Below are 16,555 nucleotides of genomic sequence, written 5' to 3'. Positions count from 1 at the left end.
AAATTGTTAAAAAGCTAAATTAAAAGACTCATTGCCCAAAATACTTACATATATGGTATTAGTGTTCGTGACACTATCAGTGACCCCACAGTATGTGACTGACTGTTGTGTCAGGACACAGAATTGTCAGTGGTCAAATATTGCATTTGCTTGACAATGAAAACTCATTAAGGAGTTACATTTCAAAGCTTATCATAGCATCTATGGGAGAGGATGCATGTCCACATCAAATTCATTACCATTTAATGCAGTTGTCAAAAAATTGCCATTCGCTTCTCTTCAATCCTTTATTTCTCATGGGCTGCTGGCTGGCTAATGCTGAAAGCGGAATTTCTATACCTGCACATACCCGAGTCTGAAGGATGCTTGTGCCCTTTAACTGGCACTTCTAAAGAGGGTTTGTAACTCACAATGTATTTACTTTTCTTGTTTTGCAGTTCAGTCCTTCACCTTCACCCCTGCAGGTACTGTCCATTAGTCTGTCTCTTACCCCACCAACATACAAATGCCGCAAATAGTGGTTGAAGTCATGTACACTATACAAGGAATTAAAGCCCAAGTGCAAGAAGAAGCACTCTACCTGCTCATCACTTGTGTGATATTGACCGTACCAGCAGTCAGCACAGTACACCACCATAGACAGACCTTTCATTATAATGATGTCTAGTTTCCACTCATCCAGTCCTTCTAATTATGCTCTTTTGATAGGTAACAGAGCATTGGTTGAGATAACATAACCACATAGGAAGGCCTCAATCACAAAGCCCAGATTGTACGGTTCAGGATTTCAACACTCAGCTTGCAAATTGTGAAGACCTGTGTGCCTGGCCAGAGAAGCGGAACTTATCCTAGCTTCTTGCTCTTTGTATTTTCTTTCTGAAGTTACATACATGCCAGATATTGTCAGAAATTAATTCATGCACATAAATTTCATTCAGCAGGTTGAGATATAAACTCATTCATACACAACCCATACATTGTAACAATTTCATATCTCTACAGCTTTCATGCAAACCGAATGTCATTCTTAAAGAGAGACAGCCTGATCTGAAAATGACTTCCTTGCTATCCTTTCTTTAGCAGACTTACCATACAGTAGGCCATTATAGCAATCGTGATTAAAGTTATATGAGGAATAAATGAACTGTGTCTGAAACAGCAGGTTGCAATGGCCTGTCCAACATATATGTGGACAAGAAAGCAATGAGTGTAGTTAACAGCCACCATTAAGGCCATTATCTCTTGATTTCCGCTGTTTGCCTGTTTCTGTGTTTCACACTGTGTTTAGGCAAAGTCTACAAAATGAACATTTTGCATCCATTCTAATAATTAGTCTCTGGACCAGAATGTTGGAGAGCAATCAGTCGTTTTGTATTCAGCCCAAGTTAATGATGGAAATTCTGTGTGCAATGGCAAAGCTACCAAGATATAGCTTTATTCTGCCAATACCTATTGTGCTAGGACAAAACACCACTTGCATGATTGGTACAATATGTCAAGCAAAATATATTGCTACAAAGTATCAATAGCACACTTGCAAACATTAAGCTTATTTGCAAAGAAGTATGATTATAAATGATTTTGCAGCGACCATGAAAGTGCGAATGCACATTGTTGTTGACACTTTAACAAATGTGAATTAGAGCTTTCAAGAAAATGTGCTCCCACTTGTATTATCACCTTTCACCCCATTTCTACTGCATGAACAATCAACCTGCTAAATTTTATGAGCCAAACTTCAAACAGTATTCTAGTAAGTGATTCAAATTTGGGTCTCTTTGTTTCAAAACAGAATTATGCAAATAGAGTGCTTCTTCTAATTCTGTCATTGGTCATTCTTCTCAGTTGCTGTGTGCAAATGTCACATTTCTCCTTTTATTCTTCTCAGTGTTCCTTCAAGCCATACTCTTATGCCCCCTTTACATTTTTATCAAGTCTCTTTTGCTGATATTGACTTCCCCTGCTTCCCCTTCCTTCATTCCAAATGTAAACATTTATTCCTCCACCCCCGTTGACTGCTTCACCAGTCTTTATTCAATTAATTTAAAATATCCCATTACCTTCCATGTTCAGGCTGCTCTTTTCCTGGCCTCTCCATGAACCCCTTCCCTCTCTGCCAGCTGCTTCCTTCAGCACCTGGCTCTGAGAACTCTCCCCCTTTCAGTTGCCTCTCTTGCAAAGCTCAGCAGGAGGCCACAATTGCCTGCTGAGCAAGGCAGCTGGCAGGATGCGGAGCTGCCTACCGGGACAATCTTGACTTGGGTCATCGCAGTTCTCCATAACAAAATATATGAAAACACGGAACTGTTTCTGCCAAGGATCCTTGGCATGCTTATTTGGAAAAAAGGAGAGGGGAATCACAGCTTGGAATTATGTTGAATACACAATATGAGTGTTATAGTTGCATAGGACCTCAAATCAGCAAATGATGTGGGACAGCAAAATGCTCTTCAGGATTAGTTAAATCTCCATAGGCGTTTCAGTTGTGTTCATTAGCATAGACATAAGGCAAACAAAATCTAATACCAGGAATTCAAAAATGCTGATAAATAGTTTAAAAAGACGATGAGTGTAAGGTTCATCAGTATCTCATCATGTAAAGTCAATTTCCTTAGTCTAGAATTTTATGTTTCCAAAACAACAATAAGGCTCAAAAAAGAACTCTGGTCTTTACAAATAGACTCTCAAACTTTGCATCATATTATAGTGGGAGGAAAGTGTTATTAGAATGTTGACTATGATGAGTGAAAATAAAGTTCCTAGCCATTAACTACTTAGCAAGGTTTTGCTCTGGTTCAGTAGTGCTGAAGAACTGTAATGCAGGAACAGCATTCCTTCTGTTCCACAGAGGTGGTTCCTTGACCAGTGTTTGCTGCTGAAAGAGAGACAAATAGAAAACGTCTTTTCCAGTAAAGAAGATAGGACAGAAAGGAGTACTTGGCAAAGCTCACCAAGTAGGGAGCAGATGTTCAGGGAGAGGACAAGAGGTGGACAAGATGGGGCATGAAGCATTAGCACTAGAATAGTAGCAGAAGTATGTTGTGAGGCAAGCTTTGGGTCTGAAGACTGGACAGGTTCAAGAAGCAGGAACCATGGGTCAGAGGGGAGATGTGAACAAGCTACTGTAGCATTCTAGGATTTTGACGATTAGTTCTTAGTGTATGATAGTTCCAAATAGTATGGCTATAAGCCTTGAGGCCATTCTTTGCCTTAACTCCCATAATCTCTTCATGGATGCACACAGCTATACAAGGACTGAGTTTTGTTTTAGCACAGACTTTTTCTGAGAAGTTCTATAATTTAAGTGTCATCTCCAGCTGCAGTTAATAGGTGGGGTTTTTTGACCCAAAGAGAAACTGGCAAGAGAAAAGAATGAAGAGTGTGTGACAGTCTGAGGACATAAAGGAGGTGGTGATGCTCTGTTTTTAAGGAAGGCTATGAGACTGATATGATTTTATTCTCCAGGAATGTTGATAATTCTTGTGTACTAGCCCTATATTGTATTGGTGTTGAACTACTACTTTATTTTCTTCCTTTGTGCATTTTGAACAAAAAAATCAAATGAGTTTCAGATCTAGGGTTCCCTGAAACAATATGCCAAGACTAGTGGGTTTATTATGCCGAACCAATCACAGCATATCCTAATCTACAAAGGAAGTAGGCATGCATACAGGAAATGGGGTGGGGGAGGAGCTCATGCTCCCAGAACTGGGATAGATTGGAAAAACCTTGGATTCTATGTTACTGAACCGGCCCTGTGTTTTCATTGTGATGCAAACTGAAGGCTGGTTGACCCTGCAGCATAAAGTAGTGACTTGCAGGTTTGAATGAGCCATCACAGGTCAAACATCACAGACAGAATAATCACATCAAATCCATTGCACCAGTTACACAAAATTTTAATTTAATCAGTTCATACATTCAACTGCAAATAAACAAATGATGAGAAATTAAATTTAAACTTTAAAGAGCAGCTACTCCTGCCCTGATGTGGGTGTGGGGGAAGTATGTAGCCATCTTATGCAAGAGCAAAGGGGTAATAGGTGATGTGGCTGTATCCTTTATGGTGTCTTTATGCTGTAAGTGTTCACAGGTGGCTTCATGCCTGCTCCACAGTTATACCAGGAAGAAGAAGCCTAAAGTCAATGTATTCAGTCAGTGCACGGTATTATTCTCTTTCTCCTCAGCTCACTATTCACTTAGGTGTACTGAGAAATCTGTTATTAACAAATGAATGCATCAACAATGCTAGCCTTTCTGTTCCGTTTCTGGGGTTTACTGGAACACAAGATGGACAAATACATTTCCATATTCCAATCCTCGATAATCCCATATGTCCCGATTAGCTGTTTTAACAGTTCACAAGTAATCAAAGCATGTGTGTGACGGGAATAACATAACTTAGTATTGAATGCTTTGCAATATTTTGTTTGTCCTTATAACAATTCTTGACACTTGTTGACTGACTAGAACCATGATTTGCCCAAGGCCATGTGTGGCTGAATCCTGGCTGCAATATTGATAATTCCATTCAGATGGGATGCAATGCATCCCAATACATGGCAGATAAATTTGGATTCTCTGCTTTAGCATCCATTGCAACAGCAAGGATATAGATGCATCCCTAAACCATTAGCTCTCAGTGTCACTGACCTTCACAGTCACTATGAAGACAACCTAGGTTTTGACTGATAAAAGAAGGGGCTTCTATCATGTGAATAGTAAATTAAATTTTACTAATCCTTTAAATATGTGGGGAATTTATGACTATTAAGAAAAGCTTAGCATCTTGATTAGGGGTTTTGGTAACGTTTGTAAAGTTTTGGCCAGAAAATCACTTTTTGACTTCTTGCTAAGATCAAGTTGGGGCCAGAAAGAAATTTTTGGAGCTTCTCTAAAGAAGGTGTGGACTTCTTTAGCTTCTCTAAAGAAGGGGTGAGTTTTGGGATCGTGGACCCTATTCTGTCAGTCCTTGACCTGTACCTGTACTGGTGTCAGGGGCAGCAGCAAAAACAGCAAGAGAGTGCAGGAAGTAGGGGGAAATCTCTCTCTCTCTCCCTCTCTCTCTCTCTCTCTCTCTCTCTCTCTCTCTCTCTCTCTCTCTCTCTCTCTCTCATATTCTTTCCCCACCCCATGTTCTACCACAGCATGCCAGGAGAAGAATGGTGGCAATGCTGCTGAATGGGGATTGAAGGGTTCTCCCTGCTCTTTCCTCCCTTTGAGATTTGTAGTCTTCCTACTTGGGAAGCTGCTTCTGAGACAAGGATGGAGCACTGGCAGTGAGGGCATGGAGATCTTTTCCAACCTTCCTCAGATTTGCTCAGTGGTTCTTATCCAGGTTCTTCCCCATTTGGTGGCAGCAGGGACAACTGAGGTAATTCTCAAGCTAATCTGAGGCAAGCTCTTAGCAGTTAACTTGTCTCCAATATTGGATTGTTTGCACAACAAATCTTTACTTGGTGTTAATTTGCTTCTTCCTTATTTAATTACCATAGCCATGTTTGTCTCCATGTCTTTGTCATCCTCTGCAAGCACTCTCCCACATGTGCACACATCTCATGCTGATACTAAATACAACACTAATTCCATGTTTTTGATGTTCAGTCTCTAAATTCTCCAGGTGCAAATATACAATTCAGATTTACACATGGCTCTAAGAAGGTGAGCTGGCAAAAAGCAGGTACTTCCCTCTAGGTAGATATCCAAGTTTTAAATTCCATAAGAAACATAGAATAAAATTCATTTTCTCAGATAACTCCTTCTATTTTAGTGACTACCTCATCATATTTCTCCATCCTGTCCTCTTCTTATAAATTCATAGAAATCCATCCACTGAAACAGGAAAAACGTAATGTATCTTTCATGTGCCCTCAGTCCCATAAGTATGGGTGCATCCATTTGTGAGAACACAGAGATGTTTTCATGACTGCATATACTACCAATCATGAATGAAAACTGTATATTTTTCCTTATGAGTAGTAAGCATATTTGGGGGAAAGTGCCCTTGGGGATTAAAGATTTTGTGAAACTGAGTAAACATAAACAAATTACAAATGGTTAACTAAACATTTCATGCACAAGCTGTAACAGTGGTAGATGAGTATAAATTATTTGACAGAATCATCCAAACACAGGCAGAAGATTTGATGGAATTTTTATATTCTGATTATCTGTTCTGAGTTAATGCTTATTAAAAGAGGATTAATCTATATTCATATTTGATGAACAGCTTATCAGGAAAAGGAATGAGACTTGGCTGGCAACATTAAAGTTTTCATTTGTAGTAGGAAAATGTGGCCTACTAGAGATAGGCACACAGAAAGCTTTCTTGCCTCAAAATGTCAGCTATGTATATTTCTTTTTCTTTTTTTAGTTCCAGCAGCCATGAAGATTAGGTTTAACCTTGCCAGATAATATTTGTAAATAGTTTAGATATTACCTTAGTATTTCTGTATTCTAGAAGTGTAAGGTTTTCCTTCAATTTGTGACTGTCATTTAATTATGCTTGCTGTATTTGTAGTCCTTGCGTCACTGCTTGAAGATTCCTTAAATATATTATATCTCAGTATAAATCCCTGTGTACTATCATATTTTAACAACTAATTTATCCCTCTATGTTCTGATGACTGCTCTCCAGCTTTTTGTGAGAATTTGTGTAAGATCCATGACTATGGGATTTTTTACACTTCTTTTTTGATTACACATAAGAGACGCAGTCAAGATAGTGATAGGAAGAATGTAGTTTTCTATCTCCCTTTTTGTCTTCAAGATGTCCCACAGCTGTTTGAAATTTTGATTCCTGAATTAAGTCAGTATGACTGATTTTGTTTGTACTTCTACTGTATTAAGGTCCACTGTATTCAGATAAGTTCCTTTCAGTATATTAGAGTTGTTTTGGAATTCCAGAATTCAAACTTCAGGCAAAAATGCTGACACAGACATATGGCAGCAATAGTAAACACTGTTTTTAGTTTGGCAGTCTAATGGTATCATTTGATTTTACATGCCTATTCCCCATAATGTTGATCTTATGGAAAAGATGATATCCTCTTACTTGGTTGCCCAAGTAAGGTATCCTTAAACCATTCTTAGTTTAATACTTCTGTCTGCGTGAAAGGAGAGAACTTATAGCCAAACATCTCATCCCTCTGCTTTCTTTGTGTTGGATTGCTGGATGCCATTATGAAACATACACTGGCCAACATCTGGACTAATACAGTGTTGGTACTGCTAATGTTGTGCCCCCTAATCACTTTTGTGCTCTGCATGTGCTTGGGAGCAAGGCCAGAGTGAAAAAAGAGCTTGGCTGTACTTGCCATCCAGTGGCTACCTGTATTGATGTACACAAACTGGCACTTGGCTGGTTCGGTGGCAGGAGCGGTTACCTTTAAGAAGCAGGGAGGGTGCTCATCCTCCCCACTGCATTTCCCTCACCAGCACTGTCTCCAAAACCACTGGCGTAGCATGGCAGCATACCTCCTTGCTGCCCCAGTCAGCCTTGGACTGGAAGTGGCTGGTGTGCTTGCACACATCACTGCCTGCTTCTTAAAGGTAAACCCCACTGCCACTGAACCAGCCTGAACTCTGGACCTCCAGACCGGTTTGGTGGTCCACAAAGGACTGCCAAAACAGTTCTTGCACATCCCTAGCTACCTGTTCTTGGTATGGGAATCACAGATCAAAACTGGCAGAGAGGCAACAAAAAACCAATACTACAACTTTATGCAATTTTAAAGCTTTATTGAACTAATAGTAACAACATAAGGCAAGTCATATTCTAAAACCATCCTAGTATATTCTCGATAGCTATCTTATGGGTTAAATGCATGTCAAAAAAAAAATCTGTGTTACAGCTAGCAACCAATATCAACCAAACAGCCTACGGGAAGGGAGGGAAGAGACAGAGAGGAAACTAGGGAGGAAGGAGGTGGCAAGAGGGATGGCAGCTTAAGCAAGTTGGACTGCTGGGAAAGAGGGTGAAGAGAAAGGTAGCTGGATGGAGATCAAGGAGCCTGGAGAGGTTGCATAGATAATCTTTACTGATTCTAGGAGAAGTCAGCAAGTGAGCATTGCTAGGGTACATAGCATATTGTGAACAGTAAGATAGCAGCTAGGTGGGCGGATGATGTGTCTTAGAGATTCTCTTCCAGAGCTGAATGTAGATCACAATGTGATCCAATTCCCAGCTACACAGAGGGGATTGCTAACAAGCCACATCTGGTGGGACTTCAGTTTGGCTGGATAGCCTCACAGTCAGTGAGTCTGAGCAAATGATTGCTGAATTCATGCCTGCTGCCACCTTGTCTTTATACTCATTAGATCCTTTCATCAGAACATCAAGTCTTTGGTGCAGTGCAATGTCCATCATAAATCTCCATATGTGTTAATAGCTAAACTATAAACACAGTGTTCTCATGACAATGCACATCTTCATTTCAAGGGGAAACCACCCAATAAATCTTATCAGGAAGGAACTGTATCGGTCTGTCCTTGCTGCAAAGATCTCAGGAGGTAAATAATCAAACTCTGCAAACAGTAGTTATAATCCTTGAGGCTCCTTTCCTAGTTAGGGTCTGGGAGAGGAGGAAGGGACAATGGGTGTTTCAGGAGATAACAGCCTAAACAATTGGTTGCCAGTTTTCCTTATCGTATTGCGAACTAAGCATAATGTTTCAGTAACATATGTGACAGGCATAACTCAATCTAGGAACGTAGCCTATTGTAAGCCAGCCGGGAAGGATCAACATAAAGTAGGTATATATTAATGCAACAACAGTATGTCTTCCATAGGAGAAGACCAGCTAAACACATACCATTATAACAATGCACCCTTTAGATAGATAATTCCCTGAGTTGGCAGTTCCCTAAGAGTTCAGCATGCCTATTAACAGAGAGTTTCTGGTAGGGATTCTTGAATTGGACACAAAGCCAATCTTTAGTTCTTGGGCTTTTTAGTTCTGATATAGAGGATATGTTATGGCTCATAACACTATGCTACATTGGTGCACTGGGGGAGGAGAAATTTTTGTTGATCCCCTTCCCTCTTAAGCCCACAGTGACTTTCAATGATTTTTGTGAGTCACAGTCAGCTTCAGACAGAGGGGAAAATCAACAAAAATTGCCCCTCCCCTATAACACCAGCACAGCATCATGATATGAAGGCTTCATTAATTTGGATATTTATTTATTGATTGATTGATTTATTTGATTGATTGATTGATTGATTGATTTATATACCACCCTTCCAAAATGGCTCAGGACGTTTCACAGCATGATAAAAACAATTAAAACAAATTAACAATTAAAACCAAACTATTAAAACACAATAAAACCAATAAAACAGCTAAAAGCCCTGAAAATCAGGGGAAGAATTTGAAACAGTGAATCATTTAAAACCCTGGAAGGCCAGGCCAAATATGTAGGTTTTAAGGGCTCTCCTGAAGGACAGCAATGATCTCAAATTACAAATTTCTGCCGGGAATGCGTTCCACAGCCCAGGAGCAGCTACAGAGAAGGCCTGCCTCTGCGTCACCACCAGAAGAACCGGTGGCAACTGGAGATGGACCTCCTCAGATGATCTTAAGGTGTGGTGGGGATCATGTAAAAGAAGGCACTCTCTTAGATAACTTGGCCCTAAGTCATTCAGGGCTTTAAAGGTAATAACCAGCACTTTGTATTTTGCCCAGAAACATATCGGCAGCCAGTGGAGCTGTTTCAAAACAGGAATAATATGGTCTCTCTGGGTTGCCTCAGAGACCAACCTGGCTACCACATTCTGAACTAACTGAAGTTTCCAGACTATGTACAAAGGCAGCCCCACGTAGAAAGCATTGCAGTAGTCAAGCTGGGAGGTTACTAGCTGATGCACCACTGTTTTGAGGTCATCCTCTCCAAGGAATGGGCGCAGCTCTTGAATCAGCCGAAGCTGATAGAAAGCACTCCTGGCCATGGCCTCCACCTGAGATACCAGAGTGAGGCCTGGGTCCAGGAATACTCCCAAGCTACGCACCTGCTCCTTTTGGGGGAGTATAACCCCATCCAGCACAGGGAGATCTAACTCATCCCTCAGATTCTGAGCCCTCACAATGAGCACCTCTGTCTTGCTTTGATTCAGCTTCAATTTCTTCTGAATTTCTTCTGAATTTTCTGAATTTTCAATTCCGCTTCAAGCCTCATCCAGCCCATTACTGCCTGTAGGCAGGCATTTAGAGAATGAGTGCCATTTCCTGAAGATGAAAAGGAGAAGTAGATTTGGGTGTCATCAGCATACTGATAACACCCAGCACCAAATCTCCTGATGACCTCATCCAGCGGTTTCATGTAGATATTAAAAAGCATTGATGACAGAATGAAGCCCTGGGGCCCAGATAACAGCTCCCGTTCTGAGGAGCAACTGTCACCAAGCTCCACCATCTGGTATCTACCCAGAGGTAGGAGCGGAACCACTGAAAAGCAGTGCTCCCTATCCCCAACTCCCCCAGGCGATCCAGAAGGATACCATGGTTGATGGCATCGAATGCCACCGAGAGATCTAGAAGAACCAGCAGAGTCACACTCCCTCTGTTGATTCCCCGGTAAAGGTCATCCATCAGGCCGACCAAGGCTGTCTCAACTCTGTAGCCAGCCCTAAAGCCAGTTTGAAATGGATCAAGATAATCAGTTTCCTCCAAGACTGCCTGGAGCTGGTCGGCCACCACCCTTTCAATCACCTTGCCCAACCAAGGGAGATTGGAGATTGGCCTGTAACTGTCCATCACTAATGGATCCAGAGAAGGTTTCTTTAGGAGTGGTCTAATCAATGCCTCCTTCAAACAAGGAGGCACCCTACCGTCCCTCAGTAATGCATTTATGATATTAACTAGGCCATCTCCAACAATCTCCCTGCTAGATAGAAGCAGCCAAGTCAGGCAAGGATCCAGAGAGCAGGTGGTAGGCCTCACCGCCTCAAGCAGCTTGTCCACATCCTCAGGAGTCACAGATTGAAACTGATCCAACCTAATACTGCAAGAGGGATTGCTGGACACCTCCATAGATCCTGCAAAAACAGTGGAGTCCAAGTCAGCCCGAATACAGGATATCTTGTTTGCAAACAACCCATTAAAGGCATCACAGCAGAATGACCCCGGGAACTGATTTGAAGTAAAAGGAGCAGAAATCAAACTCCTCACAACCCGGTATAGCTCCGCTGAGCGCGAACCTGCAGCCGCAATGCGCTCAGACCAAAAGCTCTTTTTTGCCGCACGCATGACTCTTCAAATGGGTCACATACTATATCCTGTCAGAGTCGAACCGAGTTCTCCTCCACTTGCACTCTAGTCACCTACCCAACCGCTTCAGCCCCCGCAACCCCGCAATGATGTCTCCAGAGAGATATTTAAAAATGTATTCTGTTCAGGATTTTCTGGTAATCTGAGCTATTTGAGTTAAGTATGGATGAAATTTTACTTCAGGTGTCTCTTTTGAATGTAGCTTAATCCTGATTCCACTTTTAGTCAATAAGCAAAAAATTTTTAAAAAATACTACTATTTTTTTCAGGGGAGATAAGGACTTACCATTTTTTTCTTGACAGAAAATTCTGCTCTTCTGAGGGAGACAGAAACACTTTAAATACTGCTGCTCTATCTGGCAGCCGGCCCTTGGTAGCTGTCATTCACCTAACCCTGAACAGATCTTGAATAATGAAACATAGTGACATTGCATCTTTTGTTGGTGCAATTCAGGAGAAACAAAATGATAATTGGCATGAACAGGCCACCAGGAAGAGCAACAGCACTTAAACCCTGCTGCTGCTGCCGCAACCACCACCACCACCACAGAGGAATGGTATTTTCTGTCAAGAAAAAATGGTAAGGTTTCCCCACCTGGAAAAAGCCATGGTATTATATTGGACCCTCCTCTAAAATAAAAGCCTACTCAAACTCTCTCCTTCTTCCTCTTAAAGAGATGGTTAAAATGGAGGATGGATTTGGGTAAGTGTAATTTAGGAGTAAGTGCTGAAAAACTGTTCACTGTGAGCATCCATATCTATAAGTGAGGATGGTTCAACGTTAGGACCTCGGTTCCCTGAATATTCACTCAGAGAGTGACAGGGATGGTCTTTTGTTTGCTTATTTATTTAGACGAGGTAGATAAGAAAGGCCAGGCAATGTACCAGAAAAGGTGCTATGCTTAAGAAAAGATGCTATCTAGAAATGTGAATCTGGAAAACTTTAATTGCATTTCAATATAGTGTAAATCGAAATATTGTTTTTAAAAAATCAGTACTATTATATGATTAGGTTCATGCACCCCATAATATTTATAGATTTGTTTTAAAGCATGTTGTTTTGATAGATCTAAAATATATTGTAAAAAAGAAAAATGAAAAAAGATGAGGGAGTACAAATTAGATGTTCAAATATTTTACAAGCAACGGAATTACAGTTACAACAGAATAAATAAATAAGCAGGCACCATATTTCCCTGCATATTGCTGTAACAGATCCATACAGTTTAGCATTAGCCTATCTATTTTAGCAAAACTGATGCAATTGTGTGGTAGCGTATAAAAAACATAGCAACACAGGCATCAACATCATTTTGTAAGCAGACACTTATTTAATATTTTATATACTTGCACTTCCATTTTATTTTCATTTACTCATTTACAAATAGGGATAGTAAACCATTTAATGTGAAATATGCCTGCTGTGATTTTCTAGAAACAATAATTGCCCCTACTGTAGTGATAGGCAATTTATCATCAGTTCCCAAGTTCATTCTATATGGGATCCCAGAGGAGTCCCCTTTGTCTTCATTGTTGTTAGATGTGCATTGTGAAGCCACTTGTGGAACTGATAACATGGCAAAAATGTAATGTTTCACAGAAGGCTGTGGCTACTGAAGTATATATGTTCGTTTCTCTTGAACATAGCATATCCGTCTTGATGCTGTACTGTAGTTTGAGTTTGTGGCAAGAGATCAAGAGACTGCTGCTTCATAGTCAACATTTATAATGAATTTTTTTATTCATGGGGGGACATTTTGGTGAGGATTATACAAACAATCTTTTCTCTGTACTCTACTGATTGACTAAGGCAACTGTTAGCTTCTTGTCTAAGTCCTAAACCTAAGCCTAGATTGTGCTGTGTGATAGGTTAGAGTAGTAAGGAGAAGGCAATACTGCCCTTTGGATATTGTTTTGGAACTTGACTGGGGAAACCTAGGTTAAAAATCTCTGTTTAGCCATGAAACTCACTAGATGACCTTGAGCTAGTTATTCAGCCTACTTACCTCATACGTTGTTAGGATAAAATGGGAGGAATCCTTGGTGGAATGGTGAAATACAACTGTGCAGTATAGTCCCTCATTTTCCTTGTCACCGTCACTGGTTTCTTGGTGCTTCAGTCTTTCTTTTTGCTGCCTTGAAACTTTAGGTTTATGGCCATCTTAGTGTGTTTCCTCTTTATGGCTGCAAACTGGAGGCTGCATCAGTTTCAGCCACAGAAACACAATGTATTATAGCAATTGTCATTTAGAAAATTGTGGAGGGATTCAAATTTCTATCTTCTGATGTATGAAGGACACGGCAGTGTTTATATCGTACATTCATTTCATTATATGTCGGGTATAAAAGAAAAGGTGTTATAAATTATAATATTGGGTGAGAATGTACTTGTCCTTTGTATGTTGCTCTCATTTCAGTTTCAGCATAATTTCCACTTTTACCCTTTTGTGATAATGAGAAGATAGTACATGCAGGTCACCAGTAATTATTCACTGAAATGCTAATATACTAGAGAGTCCAATTTCATTTTAATTTAGCTTGAAAAAATGAAGATAATATTTTCAGTGGAATGTTTTCAACACAATTCAGGGGCTTCTGTCTCCATTCATTTTGAAGCCAAAGGTCTATTGATTTTAGAAAACTTTACCAAAACCCATAATATCAAGGGATCAGAAATAAGTTGTCCTGTGAGACTGTGATTGAAAGAGATTGATTTAAATCAATATTGTCTAGAGAAAACTAGGAGATATGGTAGCATTCTCTTTCCTGTTTAAATTTGGTTATATGGTTCAATGCATTATTCAATGTGGTCTCTTAGTGCTTCATATAAATATGCTATGCTTAATAGACTTTCTATTCTTTTTGTGTTTGAAAATCCAAACCAGTCACTTTTCAAAGAGGAGATGGAGGACTTATGAGCAATGGAAGGTATGTTCGCTGTTTAAATATACATTAAAAAATAATTTCACTTCTATCGTATTTAAAGCTCATCATTTCATTGTTGAATAGAATTTTTTTTTAAATGTGATGAATTGTAAGAGTGAAAATTCTAGGAGAAATCAAATAGTTTAGACCAGATTTTAATGATCTATCTGTTGTACACTTGAGGGGAATCAACTCCAGATGTTTCATATCTCCCACATGCCCAGGAAGAAATTAGTAGAAAGTATCACAAGGAATGTGTTCATTTATTTCCAAGATGTTTATTGCATTAATTAGGCATTAGTAAATGAAGTTGCTGTTGTTTAAGACTCCTTATTGGCTCCCCCTAAATTGCTGTGAGTGAACAATTACACACAATCGATCACAAAATAAATGATTCATGGAAGATGAATAGGTTGTAGATTGATAGGACTGAATTCTACAACTTTGGCTACTCAATTGAAATTGATAAAAGTTGATAACAGACCCATATATCCTCATCTATTTTCTCTATGCCAATATGGAGATTGTAATTAGGCTCTGGTAATAACTTCAAATCTCCTATTTAATCAATATTTTAGCAAAAAAGAGATTAGGGCTAATGAGAGTTCATAGATGTGGCAAGAATGCTGCTGGATCTTCTTATTGCTGTTTCCATAGAAACCCATGATTCTCTTCGGGATTTTGTGAGGAGTACAAGGATCCCAAATGTTGCTCTTTGGTTTTAATCAAGCAGAGCTCCAAAGTTGTGTTTTCCATGATAATAAATATTGTGAGGTGCTGCTCGCCTTTCAGTAGATCATGCTAAATTTAAGGAATATGTTGGATGAGTCAGATTATTTGAATTGTACCTAGCGTCTTACAATCAGTTCCATTCAGTTAAAAGATACTCAGTCTTCAGTGCTGTTCTCTAAGACTGAAATCAAATCATATGAACATGAAAGCCTGTTGACATAGATAAAAATGCTGTTTTGAACTTTCCATTAATCCCACTCAAACCTACTTGCCACTAAAACCATGCAAGAGTGCTCAAAGGAAGAGGTAGCAGCTTGTGGATGACAGACATACATTTGGGATGCAGGAAGTGAAGGTATAGTAGCCCAGAGTCCTGGAAATGGCTGATACAGAACAGTCACTTTGAGTGATTGTTCCCTTGAGGTGGCAATTTATCATTCATCCCTAGTTTTGGATCTTCCAATGGTACAGCCTACTCCTTGTTTGCAAGACAGACAACAGCATTTATTTGGATTTTAGCAGTTTTGTGACTGATGCCTTTTCCATTTCCACAGGCCATACTGATTTGCATAAAGCTCCAGTTAACTATTGAAGCTTTTTAACTCTAGAAAGCCTTCACAGTCTTAATATGAAATCAATTAAATGTCATAAAGTATTTGTTGCATACAGTATTAACAAAGGTGTATAAAGTATATTCAATTATAATAGCAAAGATTTTTCTTACAGACTTGTTTTATTTTTCAGTCGACCAGGCCTGTTAAATGCAAGTGATCCCAGTTATCCTTGGCTAGCGGACTCATGGCCTGCCACCAGTTTGCCAGTAAACAACAGTACCAGCGGACCAAATGAGCTTGGGAATTTTGGTCGTGGAGGTGGGTTTGGGCATAATGTTATTTTAAAAGGGGTTATAATGTTTGCAGAAAAGAGCATTATTCTATGTTTTCCGGCCAATTTTCCAGCCTTTCATAAAAGTGGATTTGTATCTATGAGCTTTCTCACCTTGAATTTACTGCTGTAGAACTTTTTCAGTGCTGTAAGAGAGCTTCTAAATCAGATGAGACAGTTAAAGATAAGGCATAATTATTCTGATAATTTGTCAGTCTTGTAAGGCATGACACATTTATTAATTGAAGAATATAAGCACCATATTACACACACTTCTATGAAATGAACCTTTCCTGTCCATCTTCCCAGCTATAAAGTTTGTTTCATGTGTAATATTTGGCCATGATTTTGTATGTGTGTGTGCACATTGTTTATTTTTTAAAAAGTAATACTATCTAATGAAGCTTTCAAAGCATCAATATTTTTTAAAAATTGTTTTATTTATTTTAGAACTCCTTGTCCAAGTTGCGGGCTTTTTTCTGTAAAGTTCCCCTTTGTGGTGGTTAAATAAATTTTCTGACGATACAGAGTGTGTGGAGCTAGTTCTATGGCTGAAAATTTGAATACAGGCATTCAGTCAGTTCTGTACTTGGAACTTCAAATGCACATATTTGAGAATTAGACAGTGCCCTTCATATGAAGTGGTATGGAGTTTTTTTAATGCATCTTATCTTTGCCGGTGTAGAATAAATAGTGGGTTGTTGTTAGTTGTAGTGACTGTTCTACTGCAGCTGGCTGTTGTACAT

The 16,555-nt window shown here is 39.5% G+C and overlaps 1 protein-coding gene across 18 annotated transcripts in view; it reads left to right on the top strand.

Annotated features, from left to right (window-relative positions):
* ROBO2 (roundabout guidance receptor 2) overlaps positions 1-16,555 on the top strand; it is a 735,763-nt gene that overhangs the window by 647,893 nt on the left and 71,315 nt on the right. For 11 of the 18 annotated variants that reach the window (XM_053307032.1, XM_053307028.1, XM_053307025.1 and 8 more), the window contains 3 exons: positions 438-464; positions 14,153-14,195; positions 15,669-15,796. In XM_053307032.1, coding sequence (XP_053163007.1) covers positions 438-464; positions 14,153-14,195; positions 15,669-15,796 — 198 coding nt within the window. The remainder of the gene's footprint in view (positions 1-437; positions 465-14,152; positions 14,196-15,668; positions 15,797-16,555) is intronic. The other 7 variants (XM_053307038.1, XM_053307029.1, XM_053307026.1 and 4 more) reach the window with 1 other exon arrangement.

Source organism: Hemicordylus capensis, chromosome 3 (genome assembly GCF_027244095.1).
Source record: "Hemicordylus capensis ecotype Gifberg chromosome 3, rHemCap1.1.pri, whole genome shotgun sequence".
Taxonomy (NCBI): Eukaryota; Metazoa; Chordata; class Lepidosauria; order Squamata; family Cordylidae; genus Hemicordylus; species Hemicordylus capensis.
Note: the sequence above shows the minus strand (reverse complement) of the source record. Positions and strands in the feature narration are given on the sequence as shown.